Here is a 24,698-nt window from a genome sequence, read left to right as displayed (position 1 = left end):
CTCTTCTCCAGGCTAAACAATCCCAGCTCCCTCAGCCTCTCCTCATAGGGCTTGTGCTCAAGGCCTCTCCCCAGCCTTGTTGCCCTTCTCTGGACACGTTCAAGTGTGTCGATGTCCTTCCTATACTGAGGGGCCCAAAGAAGTTCCTTGAAGATTTACTCAAAGTGAGTACACAATACAGAATAGGTAGCCCATAAACTGTTTCATTTACTCTGTGGATCCAAGAAGACGCAGATGTCCTCCAGTTTTCCCTGGAGGAAACCCAGGGTATTCCCTTCTGTGGGGAAGGTAATACCAAGAGTTAAGACTCTTTGTGGATTGTTGCTGGAAGGTAATAGGATTTTTCTTACTGTATGTGAGAGGACTAGCTGGGTCCAAATTACCTGTCATAAAGAGTGTGGGTTTATGGTATAGAATTTGTTGAAAATGTTATGTGAAAAGCTTCATTAGAATTTATCACTGCTTTTAAATGACTTACTGTTTAGAGGCTAATCTACCATTCTGATTTCTTGGAAAGAGTTCTGAGATGTTTGGGAAACAGGTTAGATGGTGCTACAGTGCTGTTGGAAAATTCAGTGATTTGACTAGTGACACACACGCACAGATTCACAGAATGGCAGTGGTTGGGAGGGATCTCTGGAGATCACCTAGTCCAACCTCCCTGCTAAAGCAGGGTCACTCATAATAGGATGCCCAGGATCACACTCCAATAAGGAAATAATAGTGTGAACAGCTGGGCTTCTATGACAGACCAAAAGAGGGAAATTTTAACAGTTTCTGTATGTATTTAAAGATTGCCTCCCTAAAATCAGTGAGGCAGTATGCATTTAATGGTACATCTAGGGGAATTGTTATCCCCTACAGCAAGCATGACCTAAACACACGTTTCAAAAACAGTTCCCTGTGTGCCACTTGCTCTGGGTCAGATGACATGGGAAAGGTTATGCTACATCATAAACTGAGGACCATCAGATCCAACTTTAGAAGATGATATCTGTGTTAGTGTGTTTAATGAGAATTCTGAGATAGCAGAATCTTCTTAATTGGTTACATATGTATAGCACAGTGTCTGGCATTTTATACAGACCACACATCTGTCTTCTCTTTGTAAAGGTAAAACAGATGAGAAGGAGATCATGCTGTTCAGACATGCTGCTCTGGTGCACCTGCTGGTGACAGTTCGAGATCTTCTGTTAACATGCAGCTTGGACACAGCACTTGGTTTGTTTTCAGTAGTGAATGTTACCCAGATATCCAATGGTTTGTGTATGTTCTGCAGTTCTTCATGTTTGTACACTGTGATCCTTTGCCAATGGTATACCTCCAGCTGCAACATGACATTCAACTCCCCCTGCCTCCTCATTTCTGTTCCTTCATTAGCAATAATCCACTGCAGATTGTGTTTTGGCAGTGTATGTGCTGAGTTCCTAATTAGTATACCACTCTTTATGCTGTTACATGGATTTGCCTAAAAAACATTCATATTGACTTCCGTGACTATGCTAAGATACTCGTATATTGTATCATTTCCAGTAAAGCTCTTTATCTCAACCCAGAGGGGTGTTTTTTTGATGTTACTTTCCCTCACATCTGTGTGGGATGTGAGCAGGACTTCTGAGAGTAGGCTTTGTTAAGTCAGGACAAGTGTGTTGCCCTGTATCTCAGAATTTGTCATAGAATCACAGAATGATAGAGGTTGGAAGGGACCTCCAGAGATCATTGTGTCCAACCTCACTGCTAACACAGGTTTGCGTAAATCAGGTTTCATAGGAATGTGTCCAGGTAGATTTTGAAAGCCTCCACAGAAGGCAACTCCACAACCTCTCTGTTCCAGTGCTCTGACACACTCAAAAGTAAAGAATTTTCTCCTCAAGCTCAAGTTTTCTTCAAATCTCTGTGTGTCAACTAGAAAACATGGGGAAAATCAACAGGCCCTTTTGTTGTTTATGGTCCACCTCCTTTGAGTGTGGAACACTTCCCATTTAAAAGCAGTCTTAGGTTGCTTGAAAATGAGGATACTTAAAACTGAAGGCACTTTAAGCAAAACCTGTAATACTATCTGATGTATCACAAGCAGGGAGTTTGAAGTCACAATCCAGTTCTTAGCACTGGCTGCACACAAGCTTTTTTTGAGCTTTTCTGGTCTTACTCCATTCTGATTTGGAATATAAAATTTCTTGTACCCTGAAATGGTAATGCCACACTTGCCATGGTTCCCATGGTTGTGTGAACATTCTGATAGATCTATCAGAATTGATTCTTATGAAAATGACATCGTCTTTTATGAATGCCCTGAAAGAGTCAGACTCCCTTTGTCTTTACAGAGGATAAGGAGGTTCAGAGCACCTGACTTCAGTCACTCTGGCTTATCCCATGATGGAAGGTGTTCCCTTAAAATTGGTGTGAAATAGCAAACATCTGCCATAAATTGAACTCTGGGGCAAAGAATTGGTTTTGTATTCACTGAAATGTTTCTAGCAATAGAAGAACAGGAAATAAAATACAGGGTGGGTATATAAGTAGAATCCTAAGCAGAATTCTTTTCTGTAGTTACTAGAATCAACACAGGAGGATGGGAGGGTGACAGATGAGCAGTTCTTCTTCCTTTGATCTATTATAGCAAATGCACTCCTAGAAGGTGTTTTTAGAATTGCTCAGCACATGGACTTCCAGATCCCAGCAACACCTCGCACAAGAAATTACACAAGTGAAAAAGATCTGAAAGTAAACATAGACCGCTGAGGCAGGTACTATATATGCCCTGTAGTCCTCACTGGTGTGGTGGTGTGCTGTACTGTGTCATTCATCACATAGTTATCTTAGATGTAGTTTTTCTTTATGCACATCCAAATAAACCCAGAATTGTTCACTGTTTGTATACAAAAGGCATCAATGCAGAGTTGAGAAATAGTTGTGATAACATGAAGACTGGTGAAAACACTTGCCAAGTAAAGTTTTGGGCAGTGGAGATGTGAACAAAGTTGTTATTTAGTATAAACCATAGATACCAGTCAAATGTAACAGTACTACTGATGGTGTCTGCAGCTATAGAATGCAGTGTTCAGTAATTCCAGCTGGAATCATCCAGCTCTATCTCCTCTAGGAGGTACTACAGGAGCTATGTCAGTTCTGATAAAGACCACTTACAAACCAGATTACTAGTGACAGAATCCTTGCATACTGGTGAGCCATTAAATGTTCATCTTCTTTGTGCAAGATACCTTCAAATACATTTTAAGTTTATGTGTAAACATGAACCTTGGCAATATTCTTTTGTCACTGCAATTAATTCTTTTCTTGCTTTATTAACAGGTTATTTGTCCAAAGCAAAGGATATCTACAAAACCATCTTGGAATCCTGTTTGAATAACATCTGGAAGCAGCTGAAGATTGTACAGTGCAGCAGCCAGAAAAAGCATGAAACAAGTCCCAAAATAACAGAGCTTCAGTGTCAGATATTAAATTGGAAACAAAGTTACAGAGAAGAACACAGTGTTAAGGTTAACAATGTAAACAGTTTCTCTAAGCAAACAAAATGCTCCGAACTATGTAATTATAAAACTGTCTTTTAACAACGGTTGATTTGTGGAAGAAAGTCTTATAATTACCTTTCCAGCTCACAGTTTCTATTAAATAAGGGTAACATAAAGTTCAAGACCTTAGTCAAGAGCAATGCAGGTTTCTGTTTGATCAAATCTCCCCTTGTTGCATGTATGAGATAACATACATATGAGTTTTAACATTGCCAGAGCTTCATCTTATTGCAGGTGGGTTTGTTTCCCTGGTAAGTGTATGGTAACACATCACCTACTGAAAATTATATTGTAACCTTTTATTTGAAGGCCTCAGTCTTCTAGTGCAAAGTGAATCATAGCACAAGGCAAGATTGTGTACTTGTATAGCATCATTCAGAGCACGCACATCATGGAATGTTGTTCTAAACATAGATGCCCTGTGTTTAACCTCTCTGTCAGGCCAGTCTCCTGGAATGGTAGTTGTATAAGAAGCAAATATCCATAAGTGATAGTTATGGCATGGAGAATAGGGTTGTGGAAGAGATCCAAGTTCATAGAACCATAGAATGATTTGGGTTGGAATTGACCTTAGAGACCATCCAGTTCCAACACCTCTGGTTTGGGGAGAGACACCTCCCACTAGATCAGGTTGCCCCGTCCAATCTGGCCTTGAACACCTCCAGTGAGGGGGCATCCACAGCTTCCCTGGGCAACCTATTTCAGTGTGTCACCATCCTCACTGTAAAGAATTTCTTCCTAGTATTCAGTTTTAATCTACCCTCTTCCAGTTTAAAGCCATTACCCCTTGTCCTATCACTGCAAGCAGTGGCTAAAAGTCCCTCCTCAGCTTTGTTATCCAAGGCTTTCTCTTTTTCTGGACATGTTAGTATTTTGGGTAATACCATGCAGTGCAGAATATTTATTTTTTATTTACAGAATACTTATTACATAATGAAAGAGAAAGCATAAAACATATACATGTCTAAGTGTCCTGACTGCTGCTAAGCACTCATCCCAAAATAAAGTCTAGTCTTCAAGTTTACTTTCATTTATATAAACTTCTTTCCACTCTTCACTTCCTGGAGCTCTCTTCACTTGTTTCTGTTAAGAGTTGCAGCAAGATCTCTGAACATCTTTTGATTAAAATTTACTGGGATGCAAATTATTGTACACCCTTTTAGAATGTAAAATGGAAATGAAGCAACCAAAACAAAGTGTTGTTGATTGTCTTGCAACAGACTTCCTAAGCTGATTTCAGCATACTTTTCTTCTTCTCAAGATTAACACGTTTTGCTTTGTGATACTTCAGGATTATGCTGTACTAGGAGGCATATGACAACTTGGTCATCTTAATGTCAGCCCAGTGACTATTTTGCCCTTTTTTTCCCCTTAACCCAAGTAGATATGATTTATTTTGTTTTTAACTATAACTCTTCTGAGTTTTTACTTGCTTGCTTGACTTAAGGTCATGTACACACACCCATGCAATGTAGGAATCTATATGCTTTTATTCACAATTACAAGATTGTTTACTGTTCCCTAATAATCTGAGAAAATCCTTCTAAGTTAAAGATATATGGATTTGATGGGTAAATGGTCTGGCAGGTAAGGAATTGACTGGATGGTTACATCCAAAGGATAGCAGTCAACAGCTCAGTGTCAAAATTAGAGAAGGGTGACAAGTGGTGTCCCTAAGGGGTCCATAGAGGCCCCAGTGCCATTTAATATCTTCATCAATGATATAGACAGTGGGATCGAGCACTCTATCAGCAAGTTTGTAGATGACACCAAGCTGAATGGTGCGGTTGATACGCCAGTGGGACAGGATGACATCCATAGGAACCTGGACAGGCTGGAGAAGTGGGCTCAGATGACCCCCATGAACTTCAACAAAGCCAAATGAAAGGTCCTGCACATGGGTAGAGACAATCCTCAATTTCAATACAGCCTGGGGGATGATGAGATAGAGAGCAGCCCTGCAGAAAAGGACTTTGGGGGTACTGGTGGATGAACAGCTGGACATGAGCCATTGCTGAATGCACACTTGCAGCCCAGAAGGCCAGTCACATTCTGAGATGCATCAAAAATCAGCTTAGCCAGCAGATAGAGAGGTGTGATTCTGCCCCTCTGTTCTCTGCTGAAAACCTACCTGAAGTACTGTCTCCAGCTGTGGAGCCCTCACCACAAGGCAGACATGGACCTGCTGGAGTGGGTCCAGAAAAGGGCCACAGAAATGATTGGATGGCTAGAGTACACCTCCTGCAAAGACAGGCTGAGACAACTGGGTTTGTTCAGCCTGGAGAAGAGAAGGCTCCAGGGAAACCTTATAGCAGCCTTCCAATACCTGAAGGGGACCTGCAACAAGTCTGGGAAGGGACTACTTACAAAGGCATGTAGTAATATGACAAGGTACACTGCTTTTGAACTAGAGAAGGGTAGATTTAGTTTGGACATTAAGAAGAAGTTCTTTCCTATGGTGGTCCTGGAGTAATTCTGGAGACACAGCCTAAAACTACCAGAATGCCCCATCGCTGAAGACACTCAAGGTCAGTCTCACTGGGCCTTTGAGCAACCTGATCTATTTGGGGATGTCCCGGCTTACTGCAGGGGAATTGGACTAGAGCATCTCTAGAGGTCCCTTCCAATCCAATGCTTTCTATGATTCTAGGATTTCTATAACCTAGTTATCCTTTTATTAGCAACCATTGTTATTGATGCAGGATTATAATGGGATATTTCCTTTGTAAGACAGTAGTTGCTAATGGAATAGAATAAACTGAAATCTGCTCTTTGTTTCATCTAATACATTATTAATATTTACATATATAATTATCTTGTGCCTGTAAGTCTTAAGAGTCAGGCAATGCCATATGCCTCCTTTAAAATCTTATCTTGTTAGGGCCAGAAAAAGCATCTATACAGTGGCATAAAGGTTCAGAGGTCATCCTATCTGAAATTATAGTGTAAATCCTGTGTGTGTGTATCTTCCTCTTTACATAGTCCAATTATTCAGGAAAGGTTCAGTTTGTGTCAGTTGAAATAGTGGACAAGGCTAGTGGACAGATCTTTGTTAGTGATTCTTTCTAAAACTATGTCAGTTTGGTAGATTATAATAATTTTCAATGTTTTCATCTTAAGCAATGTTTAATGAGTCTCCCAGACACCAAGTCTCTGGCAGGAACACCTCAGTATACTCCATCTATGGTCTGGAAAATCTTTCTAATTATTTCAGCAGTACATCTAAGACCTCCCTCCGGTACATCACCATCTTGCAGGCTGAGTTCCAGATGTCTTCAGGTTAAGTTTTGCCTCCACAGGGATAATGCCTCTAATGTGACAGTAACAATCTGTCTAGTGCAACAGTAATAATGTGGGATAGTGACTTTAAATAGAATTTTTACTTTGATTCAAATATTCCAGTTTAATGTTCTTTCTGGAGCAGCTTTGCTCATACGACTGAACTCCACCACTGATGCCTTACCTAATATTGTTTCTCCAACTCTTGTAATAATGCACATATCCACATGAGTTGCAAATCATTGATGGTAAGACACAAATTGCCAGCAAAACTTTAACCCTGGATATGGGGAAAGCAGACTATGGACTGCTGAAGGAGCTAGTCAACAAGATCTCCTAGGAATCTGCTTTTGAAGGCATTAAGGTCCGTAACTGCTGGTCACTTTTTAAGAGCCATGTGCAGGAGCCGGCAGTTCCAAAATGTTGGAAACAAGCAAGCATGGCAGAAGCCTGGCTTGGATGAGCAGGGATCTTCTAGAATCTAGACAGAAAAGGCAAGTGTGTGAACATTGAAAGCAAGGACAGTGTATTGGTTTAGCAGGTGGCTGACAGCTTGGGCATAGAGGGTTATTGTAAATGGGGTTACATCAGGCAGGTGGCCAGCCACCAAGTGGGATTCCCTAGGGCTCAGTTTTAGGACCAGTGCTCTTTAATGTGTTTATAAATAATCTGGACACAGGATTAGAATGTCCATTGAGTCTGCTGATGATACTGTGGGATCCCTCAAGGGTAGAGAGGCCTTACAGAGAGATCTGGATAGATGGAAGAGCTGGGAAATCGCCAACCATACGAGATTTAACAAAACCAAGTGCTGAATTCTCCACCTGGGATGGGGTCATCCCAGTTATACACACCAAGTGGGGGCAAGATGCTGGAAAGCAATCCCAAGCTCTGCAGAAAGAGACCTAGGAGTCTGCTTTGAAGGCAGGTTGAATATCAGTCATCAGTGTGACTGAGGTTGAGAAGGGCCAGCCATGTACTGAGGTACACCAAACACAGCACACCTAGCTAGTCAAGGGAGGTGACTGTCCCACTCCTCACTGCACTGATGGGTCCTGTGTGCACTTTTGTACACCTCAATATAAGGCCATCCAGCTATTACACTGTGTCCAAGGAAGGGTAACTATGAATCTGAAAAAGGGCAAGACTTACATGGAACAGCTGAGATCACTTCACTTGTTCACCTTTGAGAAGAGAAGGATGATGGGTGACCATATTGCAGTCTGGCTTTCTTGACAGGGGCAATGGAGGGGGAGCTGCTCATATGTCTCTGGTGAACAGTAACAGGATGTGAGGAAATAGAATGAAATTGCACAAGGGGAACTTCAGATTGGACATTAGGAAAAGGTTCTTCAGTGAGAGGGTGGTCAGCCACTGGAACAGGCTCCCCAGGGAAGTGGTCATGGCACCAAGCCTGCCAGAGTGTCACATGGTTTAGTTTTAGGTAGTTGTGTGAGGAGCAGTAAGACTCAATGATTCTTATGGATCCCTTCCACCTGAGATAGTCTATGATTCTGTGATTCTATGATTGTCATTCTAGAGAACTCTGAGGTTTCCATTTTTGCCTCCTGTTTAGTCAGTCTCTTGCTTTCTGTGCAAATGATATATAGAAAGATCTGGGCAGAACAATTTTTTTTAGAGCACCAGAGTTCCTTTTACTTTTTTTTCTTCCAGATATTAATCATAACAAGGATGGACTCGGAGAGAGAAAAAGCTGCCCTCAATCACACTTTATCCACAGTAGGAGGTAAACAATTAAAAAGAAAAAAAGAAAAAAAGAAAAAGAAAAAGTGGCTGTTTAATTTGTGCTTTCCTACATTCCTGTTTGTATGCTTTTTCAGGTGTTTCTCCTTTCTCTCCTCATCAGGAACACTTCAGTATATTATTCTCACTGTTTTCTATTTCCAGAATCTTCAATCAGCTTTTTTTTTTTTTGTGTGTGTGTGTGTGTTTTTTTTTTTCTTCTTCCCTGTCATTTTATTTTCCCCTGATTAAGAGCCTGGTATGACAGTTCATCTGTCAAGTCTCAGAGTTGTTTAACAGAGCACAAAGGAGGTGTGGACAGCCCACTGCCTAATTATAATTGCATGTGTTGTCTTGGTCAGTTTCTCTCATTGCTTTTAGATGACCAGTGCTCACAAGTTTTCTTCCTTTCAAGTTTATTAAGTGCAGGATGAATTTAGAAATCAGGATGAATTTAGAAAGTCCTTAGCATGAAACCTTAAATCACTGACTCAGAATATCTTGGGTTGGAAGGGACCTTAAGAGGTCATCTAGTCCAACTGCTGATGAGTAGTTAGGTACAGATCATGATTTCCCTTAGCCATCTGTTCCTGACCATGCTTACTAGTTTGCTAAATATATAAGCATAAGATGTAGCAGTCTGTTAAATTCAAGCAGAAAATGGGGAGAAAGAAAAAAAAGAGGTTTATCTGAAAGGTTATTTGAGCCTGTACTTGGATTTAGAGCAAGCCACTGACTCCTTTTCATATTGCTTTTAAAAAAAAACTATTTTTGTACCTCCTTCTTGCCTGAACCTTATCAGCAGTGTCATGTATTGCATTGTTCTCTTGCCTTTAAAAATAAAGTTAAATTTCCTGTGTGCTTAAAAGCAAGTTTGTCTTTTAGAGTGTTTTGAAAGGGAGGAGACCTGTTCACAATGCTTTTGCTAATAATAATATTTAATGAAAAGTATTTTATTTGTTTTAAGATCTTAAGACTTGGTTGCAAGCAGGTCAGTCCCACTAACCAAACTTCTGAACAGAGACATTCGTGTTAAACAAATACATCTTTTTTAGCTACAGAAAGTACAAAAGTGTAGAGGAATTTAAATTGCAAAGGGGCAGCAGCGATTCCTTTTGCACCAGCCATTAATTTTTCATTTCAAGGTAATTGTGTTGTGAGTTCATGAGAGTTGCTCACATTACTACTTTCGTGGGTTCAAAAATAGAGGTCTCTAAGTCATTATACCCACCAGGGCAATACAAACTAAAATAGTCTAGGTCTTCATGAAGACAAACAATGTAATACATGAATTTTTAATATCCTCTGTTGTTCTACATTTGCTGCTGGCTGATGTGAATTGATTCATACCCGCAGAGGCTCATTTGTTTGACTGAGGCTTTAAATCTATGTGTGCAGGTTTCAAAGTTGTGGATTTGAATTCTGAGAAAAAAGGAACCTTTTTAGGTTGCAAAGATATCATAAGCAGGTAAGTTTCACTGCTGGGTTTGGAGAACAGTCTTGATTTTTGGAGAACACTGACTAACGCCAGTGGAAGTTTTGTTACTTTTGTTCATTTCCATGGGACTTTCCACTGTGTAGTAGAAATCTCAGAATGTGTATCTACTGCTGCATTCTGGGACAGGAGATACATTCTGGGATGGGAGGGCCACAATCCAGAAATTCCTTAGTCATGAAGTCTCCTAAGAGCTTTTAGAAAGCCTGCCATTGTTTTTAATCTTTAATCTTGTCTTGCATGTTTTGGAAAAAAACTTGTTTAGAGGAATATGTAGAAAACCATTTCTGTTTTATATGTTTTAGAAAAAAAAAGTGGGGTGTTAAGGGCAGAGAAGAAATATTGGCAAACTATCACATAGCAGGATAGTATGAATGCTCCAGGCAGACAATTGGAAGGGAGGAATTTCATATTTTTTGCAATTATTTTTTCAATAAATTACAGTTTTAAATTCAGGAAGGGTCAACACTTTTCCTAAACAGACTGGTAATTCTTCAGAATAAAAATGTGTTTATTTTGCTCTGAGGTTATTGTTCTGAGTTTATGTAATCCTACATGAATTTAATTTTTGTTAATATCTCATTGTTTTTTAAGCCTTAGTAGCTATTCCTGTGTTATTGTACACAATCATCAAATTGGAGCTGACTTCCCTTGGACACACTTCTCATTAGTGATGGAATATGATTATTCTGAAAACTCCTGCTGGAAAAACCTGTGCAAAAATCTGAAAGTTACTTACATGACTTTTAAAACCACCACCCCTGAAACAATGCAAATGGGTAAGTGTTCTCCAGAGCTCTAATTAACAATTGGCTTTGTACATGAAAGAAAAAGTATTTTCTCCTCCCTAAAACACTACATTCTTGTCCCTGTGGTAGAGGATGAGTAGCAAGTTGTGAGGGCTAAAGCTAAGCAAACAGTTTGGTTTTATCTATACAGCAAGATAGGAAGGGGGTTTTCTTAGGGCGTGTAAGCTTAGTCTTGGCCAGGGTTTATTAGTAAATGTTGGTTGATAAATATTTGTGCCAAGCTCACAGGTTGTTTACAGTACTGCAAACTGTATCCACCCTTCCTCATCCTAAGGGAATGTTGCTGTAGATCTAAAGGAATATAAATTAAGGCTTAATTTCAGGCAGATTCAGAAGAGTTTAATTTGGGAAGAAAAAAAAAATAAAGGAATGTTATGGAAGTGTTTTACTCATGCAGATAAATTTAAAAAAATGCATTTTAAATATATTTATTTATGTAAATGCCTGAATGCACCTTTCTTTTTTTTTACTTATGAAACTATTGTCTTACATATACAAAATATTTTAGGAAATCACTGTAGTTCCCGTCTTCTGGAGGTACAGATTCCATATGTATTTCTGACAACTGAAGGTCTTATTAGTATGCCAGACATTCTTCAGCTTTTGGAATCCAAGTGAGTGAAAATGACCTATTTATATCTTAATGACTAATTATTTTCAGTTTTCTAGGACATGAATCTTGTACTACTGTATCATGTTGTAGCTATCTACTTGGCTATCGGGTATGTTACTACAATGAAACTATTGGCATTTTAGGAGATAAGAAGATAGTATTTCTGTTGAAGTTGATAGCATAATTCTATAGATTCACACAGATGTCAACTGGAAAGGAATTGACCAGTTTGTTTATTTTGATAATGAGCTGGCAAGTTTGGTCAAAACCAACTTTTTTAATTGTTTACTTTTCCTGAAAATTGTTACATTACCCCAAAACATTTTTTTGCTTTAGTGTTTCTTGGTTCATGGAAGATTCTGTATTTAATTCTTTGTTAAGATTTGTGATTTTGTGTTTTTAAACTACAGAACCTGTGCTAAACAAACAAACAACACAAGCGATAGTGTAACAGGCAGTTTTTAAGCCATTTTTTGAGCTGTGTCTAATTACAGTTAAAAAGGAAAAAAAATTCGTTTGACATTTAAAATTTGAACATTTAATTAAATACGCACTTTTAAACTCCAACTTGTTCAAATTCTCTGTTTAGCCTGGCCAGGAAGAGCCAGGAATGCTTCATGGTACTTGCTCACTGGCTCCTTTTTTCACTGATAAGTTAATTAAATGGATGACCAAATAGCTATGTAGTTTCAGAAAAGCTTGTAGTTTACTTTTTTTGTTTTCTGAATATACTGTCTGTACAAGTTTCTGGAGGGCTTACTGCTGGCAGATTCAGGTTTAAGTCTCTTTTGCTTCCTAGGGATGGGGTCAAATGGTGTGACAATTGCCTCTTCTCTACTCCCCCTCTCAGTCAGCCAAGACTCCCCAAAAGCCCTAAGCATGTGATGTTCATTCACCCAGCCTTTGCTACCACAGCTGGTGCCAGGAGGCTGTGCTGCTGGCAGTGCTTGTTCACTCAGAACAATTTACAGTATCACAGTATCACAGTATAACTAAGGTTGGAAGAGACCTCAAGGATCAAGTCCAACCTGTCTCGACAGACCTCACGACTAGACCACCGCACCAAGTGCCACGTCCAATCTCCTCTTGAACACCTCCAGGGAAGGCGACTCCACCACCTCCCTGGGCAGCCCATTCCAATGACAAACGACTTGCTCAGTGAAGAACTTTTTCCTCACCTCGAGTCTAAACCTCCCCTGGCACAGCTTGAGACTGTGTCCCCTTGTTCTGGTGCTGGTTGCCTGGGAGAAGAGACCAATCCTCTCCCGTCTACCTTTCAGGTAGTTGTAGAGGACAATGAGGTCACCCCTGATCCTTCTCTTCTCCAGGCTAAACAATCCCAGCTCCCTCAGCCTCTCCTCATAGGGCTTGTGCTCAAGGCCTCTCACCAGCCTTGTTGCCCTTCTCTGGACACGCTCAAGTGTCTCGATGTCCTTCTTAAACTGAGGGGCCCAGAACTGGACACAGGACTCAAGGTGTGGCCTAACCAATGCAGAGTACAGGGGCACAATGACCTCTCTGCTCCTGCTGGCCACACTGTTCCTAATACAGGCCAGGATGCCATTGGCCCTCTTGGCCACCTGGGCGCACTGCTGGCTCATGTTTAGGCGGGTGTCAATCAGCACCCCCAGGTCCCTCTCTGTTTGGCAGCTCTCCAGCCACTCTGACCCCAGCCTGCAGCTCTGCATGGGGTTGCCATGGCCAAAGTGCAGCACCTGGCACTTGGACTTGTTAAATGCCATCCCATTGGACTCTGCCCACTTGTCCAGTCGGTCGAGGTCCCTCTGCAGAGCCTTTCTACCCTCTAACTGACCAACATCTGTTCCTAACTTGATGTCATCTGCAAACTTGCTGATGACTGACTCAATCCCCTCATCCATATCATCGATGAAGATGTTAAAGAGGATGGGGCCCAGCACTGATCCCTGGGGGACGCCACTGGTGACTGGCTGCCAGCTGGATGTGGCACCATTCACCACCACTCTCTGGGCTCGGCCCTCCAGCCAGTTCCTCACCCAGCACAGAGTGTTGCTGTCCAATCCACGAGCTGACAGCTTAGCCAGCAGTTTGCTATGGGGGACGGTGTCAAAGGCCTTGCTGAAGTCCAGGTAGACTACATCCACAGGCCTCCCCATGTCCACCAGGCAGGTCACCTGATCATAGGAGATCAGGTTGGAGAGGCAGGACCTGCCCTTCCTAAATCCATGTTGGCTGGACCTGAGCCCTTGGCCATCCTTCAGGTGTGCAGTTATTGCCTCCAGGATAATCTGCTCCATCACTTTCCCTGGCACTGAGGTCAGGCTGACTGGCCTGGAGTTTCCAGGTTCCTCCATCCGACCCTTCTTGTGGATGGGGACCACACTGGCCAGTTTCCACTCATGTGGGACCTCACCGGTGAGCCAGGACTGGAGGAAAATGATGGAGAGCGGCTTGGCCAGCTCATCTGCCAGCTCTCTCAGCACCCTAGGATGGATCCCATCCAGTCCCATGGACTTGTGAACCATACCAGTGTCAGTCATGGAATTTTCACTCAGTTTGCTTTCCAAAGGCTGGACAGTCCTGAAAGGAGGAGGGAAAAAAAACCAAACAAACATTTAATGTACATTTAATTACTCAAAAGGAGTAACTAAGTATATGTTATTGATTTATGTTAGTTCCTGTATTGCATCTTCATTTTGTAAATTCAAAGGTTCTATCAGGGCCATATTCAATGGAGTCAGCAACATAATTGGATTAATCTAGTAGTAACTGCTATATTGATGTGTGTTCTTAAAATCTGTCCTAAACTGAATTTGAGCATGTGAGAAAGATGAAGATGTGAAGACTGTCATTTCAAAAATTGTATTAATGGATGAATGTTATTTATTTTCTTCAAGAAAATCTTATTATTTTACCTAACTGAGGCCCTTTAAAATAATTTGACTTCTGCAGATACAGCATTACCTTTATTGAAAGAAGTAGTAATTACTCCTTAAGGCTCTTTGGAAGTACAAATCGATATGTTGTGCTGACAGTGGATGAATGTACTGCTATCTTTTTGCAGGTATAAAATGAAATTCATATATCAAAATTCTGTTATGAATTGGGTCACTTCTGGGTCATATCTGCAGCCTTCCTTGCATCGTATCTTCTCTTTGTTGTAGGCATCTTTAATTCAGACATTGTTTCACAAATTATTTCCAAGTTCATTAACTCCAAAATTTTGCTTGTGCCAGTTTGACTGGTTTAAAATATTCTTGTGTTTGTGCCTACATTTCTTCACAGAAGTGTAAGATTTGATCTGAGGTTGCATTATATTAAATACAGTAAAAAGATATATATTTGAAAACAGAGTTATCTGAATTTTAATAACCAATTTAATGTGTCTGCAACTGTATTGTCTCACCATCATGCATGTTAATTCCTCCCATTTCAGACAGTGTTCTGAATTAGTCTAGAGAATAATTTGTCCTACCTTTAATTAACAATTTACAAACAGCAGCATGATGAATTCTGGTGTGTAACAAGGCAGATGACTTTACAGGTAAAAGATAAACTGAAAGTAAGCAAAGAATAAAGTAATCAATTAGCATTGCACAAACAACACAGGTAGACCTTCCTACATGCTACTGCAAATGCTACTGCAATTAGCAGTGTTGTGCCTTATATATTTATTGTAAGCATAATATGGTCTGTATAGGTTAGTTCAGAGGTTTACAGCAGTATTTTGCATTATTAAAGTTCTTAAAAACCTAAAGAACATCCTGAAAACTTAGTTCCTTTATATGGGAGGGAAAAAGAAGAAATGAAGTGGTGAGTCAGCTCTTTAAAGTTCAACCAAAATAAAAACTGGAAATGCAACCTATTTTTTTCCGACTCTCAGATGTGCTTTTAATACTTGTATTATTTTATATTATATTATCCTGCATAACACAGCAATGCACATTAAAAAACACATGACATCCATGGTAATACATTTATTTAGTTTTTACTTTTTATATAATTTTTGTGGTAGAGTATGGAAGAACTAAATCATGAGACATCCTGTGACAATGTCATATCAAAACTGATGGTATTATCACTCCAATACACCTGCTGTTGGATTGTTTTCTTTTCCAGAGAAAGACTGAATTCAGAGTAAGTTATTAAATTCTTTTATCTTGGTAATTTGAAAACAGACATGGACTAGAGGAGGCTGCTTATTAGGAGAAGCTAACTGTCTTTGTTCTTTGAATTTCTGTGTAGAAACACATTTCTCTTAGAACAATATAAATATCACAAGCTTGTCTTTCTGGTTTGCTTTGGTCTTTCCACTTTATTTAGTGTTGTGCTCCTACTGCAAGACTCGGTGCAGTATTACTCAGAATTAGCAGTGCTCACTGGAGACCCTCCAAGAAAGCTAGCAAAGATGTTATTTATCTCTTCTGATCTCTTTAGTCTTATACAAGAGATAAAGAAATAGTAGATACAAAATAAGAGGATTTGAGGCAGGTAATGATAGTGTAAGGTGCATCTCAAATCAGCAGCTCCAGAAATTTCACACGACTAAGGGTGTTGACCTCTGGAATTGTTCTTTGTAGCTGTTAAAACTAAACTAAACCTCACAAACTCATGATTATGAATTCACATGTATCATCCACAACAGGGAGAAATTCTTCAAGCGTTCTTCCCATCTGTCAGTAGTTCTCCTTTTACTGGGGAAGCACAGCTTTTGTTCAAACGGTTCATATACTTTCCTTTATTGCCTACTGTGAGATTTTTTTCTTATAAGCAAACTCTAAATTCTCCATGCATTGACTTTCCTCACTGTATGATCTTTCTCTGGGACCTGACCCTGATCCAGCCCTTTTGCTTCAGGCCAGGCTTTGCTTTGCTGTGGGCTGACTGCACTTTCTTCCTCACAGTTGCATCCTTCAGTGCTCAGTCACTTGTATCCTAGTTCTCCTGTCACAGATATTAATGCACAAACTGTACTGGTACTCTGAATTCCAGGAAATGAAACACACATTTATTAACACATGTAACAAATGTGTTAAAATTATATGAGCATATTAGATATTAACAGATCAATGAAACTGTTTTACAGGTACAGTCTCAAGGGAGATATTCTGCGTAACCTTGTCTTAATTTATGCCACTCTAATTGAACTTACACAGAAGGCAGAAGACTTTGAAGTGAAGGTAGATTTTTTTAGTAACAACCTTTCTGTTTAAATTTTCACTGCATGATACTTCTAAAGAATCAAGAACATGAAGCAGCTCAAAATTACTAAAATAACAGAATGGAACGTAGTTCAGTGCTGCTAAGTCAGTGAAAAGTACACATCAAATCAGGTCCAAAGAGCAAGAAGAAGTTGCTTTCTGGGCCTCCTCTACTAATAATGCCGTTGCATTAGCAGGGTTAGGAACGACCAAGAGGAAGGTAATATAGGTTTACATCCACTTAGGGAAGTGCCTATGGGGGAGCATCAGGGAGGAATAGGATTTGCCACTGTCCCACTGAAGTGTTTTTATGACTTAAGAGTCAAGAAATAAAATTGTACCTCTTATGTATAATCATTTTATATATATTATATATGTGTGTGTGTGTATATATATATATAAAAAAAAACTTTATAAATTATTACATTATTTAATCCCACTTGTGTCTTAATTTGAGGTTTCAGATTAATATTATGTTACTACAGTAGAAGAAAAGAAAAGGTCATAATGTTGTTTTTTTTTTTTATGTGTTAACATAAATTAACTTTTTTATCATCTGTCTTATGAAGAAAGGCTGAGGGACTGATGGCTTTTTAGTCTAGGGAAGAGAAGACTGGGAAGGGATCTTAACAATGCTTATAAATACTTAAAGGATGCCTATCAGGTGGATGGGTCCAATCTTTTTTTCAGTGATGCCCAGTAACAGGACAAGAGGTAATGGGCACAAACTCAATAATAGGAAATTCCATCTATACATGAGGAAGAACAACTTTATTTTGAGGGTGGTAGAGGATTAGAAGAGGCTGCCTAGAAAGGTTTTGGAGTCTCCTTCTCTGGAGTCATCCTAAATAATTACAAACCAGAAAATGCAGTATCTAGAACAACCAACATTTGAAAATGGGGCAAAGGGTTTATTCATCTTACCAAACTGATGTCTGCAACATTTCTTTTGCATACAGCAACATCTTTTTAAGCAATTTTTAACTTACTGGCATATGAAAATTTGGTTCAAATTTATCTGGTTAAATGAAGACTAAAGTGAGGACAAGCTTTATTTTTTTTTTCCATGTATTCAGCAGTGTAGTTTGTGTGGAAATTACTTAGGCCTTCAAATTGTTGCACATTTTCTTAAACTATATTAGGCATCTCACTGTTTTAGTAAGAGCTTCTATTGCCCCCATTAACTTGATCATACATAAAAGATCTATAGCATAAATATCACCTGCCTAGAATCTGCATAGACAAGGAGTGCAATTTGCAGCCAGGCTGGTCGTCAGAGGTTGGAGTTCCTCTGCATGATAAGGATGGATCAGATTCAGTTACTCATCAACAGCTGTTGTGCACAGGGTCATCTTTAAGTTCTCCCATTTAACTTCTGTAGCAAATTAAGACATTCCTTTGTACAAGTTTTAATCCAAAATACTGTGTATGACTTTTAGGTGGTTCTTACACCAGGAACTGAAGAGACAGCACTGGTAATTCGTCAGATTGCTGATAATATTTTGATAGCATCTAATATCAGTCCTCAGGAGTGGTTGGACAAATCCTGGATTTCTGTCCTGCCATCTGAGGTTTGCTAATCTTCCCATTAAATTACTCTGCTTTCTTCCTGTTTCTCAGACTTTTAAGGTTCTAGGCTTTACATATATATGTGTGTGTGTGTGTGTGTGTGTGTGTGTGTGTGTACACACATGTACACACACACATAGTTTTATATATAGGCATATGTATATGCATATATAAGTGTAACATTTCCATCATCCTTGCCAGCACTGTTAGGTGCAATTTCAGCTTTCCCTGTTTTTCTTCCACACCCACCAGGCAATGTGTGCAGTTCTAGAGTTCTAGACACTAAGTTTAAAGATTTATCCAAAATGTGAAAGATAAACATGGAGTGGCTCACTTGGGCTGGAAGTCAAGATTCATCAGTGCTGATCTATTGCTGAAATTAGTGGTGTTGCTGACAGACTTGCTTTAATCCAAGACAGCAGAAATTTGTTTAATTTGTCATGCAGTAGTTGATGATGGATATTTACAATAAATACTGGGACAGGTCCATCAATCAAAGTAAAATGCATTATGTTCTTTAAGTTGTATGTTGATGTTTTCAAATTAAATGCAAGGATTTGTTTGTTTTATGTGGAAGCTTTGACCTCTTGTAAAACCAAGATCCTTTTTGGGTTTTGCAAAATTAAGAAGAGTTTTAAAGCAGGTATTGGCGTGGCCTTTCAAGTGTGGAATATTGGGTTATAGGATTCCCAGCCAGAGATTAAGGATACTGGCAAAAGCCAGAGGAATCATAGTTTGCCACTGTTAAAGGTGTTAGATCCTGGCATCTCTTGAGCACAGACATTTATGAAAGTCAGTAACTGAAAACTGGCATTCTTGTAGTATTCCTGATCTCAACTTACTGCCCAGTCTATAGCATTCAAGCCCCCAGTGGCAACTCTTGCTCTTGGCACCTAGCCTGTTGCTGTTTACAAATGTTACTTTTATAAAACAAACCCATCTTTGTCAGTTTATATTGACTTAGGCAGTTCTTTTCAAAACAGAGAATAAATGGTAAACCTGATAATGTGCTTTCAAATCAAGTTTACATAGTTGTCAGTTATCAGCCTAACAAAACTGTTTTTATCTCCAGTCAGAGAAGTGCCTGCTTACTTTTCCATGTATCAATCCACTGGTTGCTCAGTTGATGCTAAAGAAGGGATCTTCACTGAACAAGTTGTTTCTTGCAAGCTTTGATCAGCTTCAGGAACTCTTGCCAGAGGTTCCAAGGAAAGTTTTGAAGGTTGGCCAAAATTAATTTCTGTATTAGCTCAATCTTTTTTCCACTGTTGCAAAACAGGGGTTTTTAATCTGATGCTATGTGCATGTTTGCTTTTAAAAAAAGTGCTTTAGCATATCATTTGTTATCTAAAATGTTGATCCTGCTAGTCCTGAGCAGATTATGTCCAGGCGCCATTATGTGTGATGAAGATGATAAAACATTTCCTTAACTGAAAAAAATACTCCTTTGATCAGCTTCCTCTTCAATATTCATCATATTATATTATCATACAAGTTTACATGTTTCCCTAATATAAGGAATGTTTTCCAGTTAAGTATTTCCAGGAATTTTGTTCTTCCTTTCTGCCTTCCCTACATTCCTGCCTGCCTTCCACAATAATAAACTCACCGCTTCAAAACTCAGTATATTTGAAAGAGCCCTAGAGGTTAAGGTGATTTCTACTCACTAAAGTGTCAGCTCTGCAGTTAGAATTGTGTGCCCCTGCTGTTTCAGCTGGGACAAGAGGAAATTGTTAACTGATTATAGTCAGATAATTAAATTAAAAATGCACAGCTTCTACCACTCAGGAAAACAAGAGGACAAACTTCCACATCAGAAGTATTCAATTAAGGTGAAGCAGCAAAGTGAACAGGTATATGAGCACTGATTATTAGCTTGTGCATGTTATTGTAATAATGGCATATGTGTAAAGCCATGCTTGCTGACTGAAAAATACAAAAAGATCTCATCAGGTTCTTTCCACTGTGATGCATGGATTGCAGACACTACTTCCAAAAGTCCTGGACTGTAGAAATAGAATAAAGATTAGGAAGAGAATAAAGTATGTTGCAGGATTTGTTACCTTGTGTTTCAAGAGACAGGCTATTACTTACTTTTATTTAAGACTGGTGGCACAATAACTGCCTCGCCTTTTGTTGGGGTTAAGTCAATGTTTCTTTCTTTTCAGAAAACAAAACAAAAATTATACATCTTAGAATCTGAACAACTGGTTTAACTTTTCCTATTTGACAACGTAGACAGGTACTATAAACACTCCATAAATATCTTTTTGTTTGGTTTCAGCATTTTAGTGACATAACTACTTCATGCAGCTTAAATGCTGCTGCTCCGCCAGAAACAGCAGTGAAAGATGCGTCAGCTCCTGACAATCAGAATCACTTCAACACATTCTATCCAGATCCTAAACAAGACCATCAGCCTTCAGACCTGCTTGATAGGGCACAAAACAGCCTTACAGGTAATATCTCAAATTACTAGGGAACTTTGAGAGCAAGTGAAAATCTGAATGCATGGGACTCTGATGTCTTCTAATCATGGAAAGGTCATTTATTCCAAGGAGACATACTGAAATCACAATGCCCAATAGCATCTTGTGTTTCTGTAAAATACAGAGCAATAAGACTTTTATTTCATTCTCTAAACAGAATGGTTCCAATTTTTCCCCACCAGGAACATCACATGTAAATTCAGAAGCCACAATTCCTCCACTGAATCATCATCAGGACTTTTTTTACTCTGATATTCCAATCTATCTCCAAAAGAAGTCATGTTCTTCAGAAGTAATTACAAGGAGGAAGCAGAATCCCTCTATTGTGCCTAAGGACTGTGAAGATTTTGCTCATCTAGATGTTACAAATTCTGCTTGTGTTCAAAGACAGCCCTTTACGTTGCATTATAGCTCTGATCATCCTTCAACAAACATTGCAAGAGATGACTTCTTTGCAACTTTCAGTGATTATGCACCTCAAGAGAGCTCTAAGAGTTTTCTAGAAGAATTTAGAGAGACAACATGTACGAGCCCAGAAATTCCAATTGACCAGACTCCATGGAACGACTCTTCACCCGCAGGCCTGTGTGATTCATTTGCATCTGATGGTTTTCTCTCTGATTTCTTTGTTGACTCAGCTGAGCTTCAAAGTCTGAATTTTCACCAAATAGATAGAAAATCTAAAGGAAAGAGAAAACAAAGTCCACCATTCTTGTGGACAAAATTAAAAAATAAAACAGGTATGTCCAAAGCAAGCAGAATCTGCTGGAATTGTTTGTAACTCAACTTTTGTTCCAATAGTTGTCCAATCCAACTTATTAGTTCCATTTTTCCCTTTAGTAAAAAAACCTACCTGCATATTATGTCTTCTGTGGTAAAAGGTTCCCAAATATTTATTTTCTGTTTTGAGCATAACAAATACTTAAAAAAAACCCATATTTGTATTGCTGCCATTAATTTTCCTTGATAAAGTACTAGATAGGGTAGTTCTCCACTATTGTATGCTTCAGCCTCTTCTCTCTTTGACAGTTCCTGAAATGTGAGTAATAAACATGCCAGTGTTATTTTTAAAGATATGGGAAAGATTATTTTTTAAACATAGATTTGGACAGAAGGGAGAAGACTAGAGAGTATGTTTTCTAAAGGACAAAAAGTAGATTCAGCAAATTCAGAGACTGAAATTTAGATACTGCTAATAGCTGGGGTTTATTGTTGCTATTAATGGAGTTGAAATTTCACTCTGATAGTTACCTAGGTTTGTTTCATACAGATCCCGCATTCTTCTGATTATTTTTTTTTTGGTAGGTTTTTCATCCCTAATTTACTTTCTCAGATGTAATTAGCTTGAGACCTTTTTTGATAAGCCATAACATGTATCCATTGAGTCTTGAAAGTAAGAAAATGCCATTGGTCCCTGTCATACTAAGTACTGCTATATTGTATGTTGTAGTAGTTTTTAAACTCTGCTGCTTCCCTCAAGGTGAGCTGCTGCATTCTTTAAACATCCAAGGCTAAGCTTCCTAAATGAAGTGCCTAACTCCTAGTACAGATAATTTAATTTATATTTGCTCTCTGGCTGCCTGCCATTAAGTCTCTTGATGGTACAGGAAGGTCAGCATTATAATGTTTTCACCAATTAGAACATTCATGAAACACATTAATGTAATTATGTTTCCTGGCCTGCTTAAAGCAGTTACGGAAGTAAAGAGAGGAAAAGTTAATTGGATATGGTGAACTGCTTTTACTTTTCGGTATATATAAATGAAAATGTTCATACAGAAACTCTGAACAGATCTGTTGTCTTTCCTTTGGGATTAAAATTCAGACCTGGAGTACTGCTGGGTAGTTAACAGTATTTCAGTAGAGTAGAGTAGAGTAGAGTAGAGTAGAGTAGAGTAGAGTAGAGTAGAATAGAATAGAATAGAATAGAATAGAATAGAATAGAATAGAATAGAATAGAATAGAATAGAATAGAATAGAATAGAATAGAATAGAATAGAATAGAATAGAATAAACCAGGTTGGAAGAGACCTTCAAGATCATCGTGTCCAACCTATCATCCAACACCACCTAATCAACTAAACCATGCAACCAAGCACCCTATCAAATCTTCTCCTGAACACCTCCAATGATGGTGACTCCACCACCTCCCTGGGCAGCCCATTCCAATGGGCAATCACTCTCTCTGTGTAGAACTTCTTCCTAACCTCCAGCCTCCAGTAACCTGTAACTGGCATTGTTAGTGTAAAATTCTACACACAACAGTTTCAGTGGAGATCAAGGCAGATTCTTCTTGTACCACATTTTACAGCATTCTGAAAATGCTGCGCTCTGTGACTGGTTGACAAGGGGCAATGGATGTAACCTACAGCACAGGAAGTTCCACCTCAACATGAGGAAGAACTTATTTTCTGTAAGGGTCACAGAGCACTGTAACTGGCTCCCGAGAGAGGTTGTGGAGTTTCCTTCTCTGGAGATTTTCAGGACCCATCTGGATGCATTCATGTGCAACCTGCCTTAGATAGCGGGGCTGGAATTGAAGATCTCCAGAGGTCCCTTCAAACCCCTAACATCCTGTGATCTGTAATAAGCTCCCTATAATACTCTTGCCCTGTAGGGCAAAGTTATACTTAAATCTGAATTCCAAAAGAGGAAAAGTGATTTTATTATTATTGTTGTTGTTGTTATATATAAATAAATTATTGATATTATTGTTGTTGTTGTTGTTTAGATTTTGGCATAATAGGTGCCTTGCTTTGCCTTGCCTTTTTTAATAATTCACTTGCCAGGGGAGGAATAAGTACACTAAATAGGTATTCATGATAATGAAAATAACAGCCACCTTAATACAGTGAAAGCCTTCTGAAGTCCCCAGTTTTAAGAAATGTGAAATCCTAAGTTTAAGAAATGTATACAGAATAGTTAAAAAGACACATTGGGAACCTCCAAGGATTTCTTCAGGCTTTAGATCAAACTTCTATTAAACCACAAACAATTAATGCCAATATGCCTAGCCAGTATTTCCACAGATTAAATCTTTAGGTAAGTGTTGATGTTTTTTGGCAATACAAGTCTTTTGCTGTAAAAGTACTTGAATCATAAGAATGTAAGTAGCATTTTTTAAGCAACTTAGAACTGTGATCATGTCTTTGGTTAAAATAATTCTCTTTCACAATTACCAAACAGTTATGAAATAGAAATAAACATTCAAAGCTTTACTGAAACTTTGTGGTTAGGCATAGTGCAGGTTGATGTATTTATTTTGTCTAAGTTACTCTATTATCACAGGACAATATGTATAAAACTGGTCAGTAGCAGTAAGTAGTAGTAGTTAATGTTAATCAGTACATACTTAATTTTACAGTAGTTGATACTCTGTATAGAGCATACTGCTTAAAGCTAAAATCTGTTACTGCTCATGAGAAACACATAGTTAAGTCTGCATATGAGTTGTATTTGTAGCTAATCCTACGCAGATTTTCTTTCCACTTATTTTCCAGATCCAGGATTTGCAGAAATACCAGAGTTCAAAAAAATGAGATTGACTTATGAAAGAGTTCCTGGAAGAAGCGATGGACAAACACGTCTTAAATTCTTCTGAATGGAATCGAGACTTCCACAGTACAGTTTTTTTTTAATATACTTAAACTTTTTGAAGGGTAATAGACTTAATTTTTTAATTATTATTACTTTTCAGAAGGAGCGTAGGGTTTGGGAATCCTTGCTAATGGGAAGTTCTTTTGTATGTTTTAAAAATTTTACTAAACAAACTGGTTCCTTAACCATGGAGAATTACTGCTCCTCTGGTTGTTCTCATGGGTGATATAAAGATAACTTTTTCACTCTTCATACAAAGAATAAAACATGAATAAAAACACCAAATGCTGAAGCTCATAGTTTTCAAGGCACCTATGTTTGCTCTCTGAGCATGCAGCTTTCCAGACGGCCAGAATCTCAAGGCTGCTCATAAAGTCTTAGATCTTTCCTG

General features: G+C 38.8%; 1 protein-coding gene across 1 annotated transcript in view; it reads left to right on the top strand.

Annotated features, from left to right (window-relative positions):
* SHOC1 (shortage in chiasmata 1) overlaps nt 1-24,311 on the top strand; it is a 60,489-nt gene extending 36,178 nt beyond the window's left edge. The window contains exons 16-29 of the mRNA XM_054178704.1: nt 1,114-1,221; nt 3,313-3,500; nt 8,487-8,559; nt 9,954-10,023; nt 10,645-10,829; nt 11,368-11,473; nt 14,404-14,515; nt 15,467-15,588; nt 16,538-16,631; nt 18,092-18,223; nt 19,294-19,443; nt 20,506-20,651; nt 20,888-21,450; nt 24,211-24,311. Of these exons, the coding sequence (XP_054034679.1) occupies nt 1,114-1,221; nt 3,313-3,500; nt 8,487-8,559; nt 9,954-10,023; nt 10,645-10,829; nt 11,368-11,473; nt 14,404-14,515; nt 15,467-15,588; nt 16,538-16,631; nt 18,092-18,223; nt 19,294-19,443; nt 20,506-20,651; nt 20,888-21,450; nt 24,211-24,311 (2,150 nt within the window). The remainder of the gene's footprint in view (nt 1-1,113; nt 1,222-3,312; nt 3,501-8,486; nt 8,560-9,953; nt 10,024-10,644; nt 10,830-11,367; nt 11,474-14,403; nt 14,516-15,466; nt 15,589-16,537; nt 16,632-18,091; nt 18,224-19,293; nt 19,444-20,505; nt 20,652-20,887; nt 21,451-24,210) is intronic.
* Nucleotides 24,312-24,698: the final 387 nt, after the last annotated feature.

This window comes from Dryobates pubescens, chromosome Z, assembly GCF_014839835.1.
Source record: "Dryobates pubescens isolate bDryPub1 chromosome Z, bDryPub1.pri, whole genome shotgun sequence".
NCBI lineage: Eukaryota > Metazoa > Chordata > Aves > Piciformes > Picidae > Dryobates > Dryobates pubescens.
Note: the sequence above shows the minus strand (reverse complement) of the source record. Positions and strands in the feature narration are given on the sequence as shown.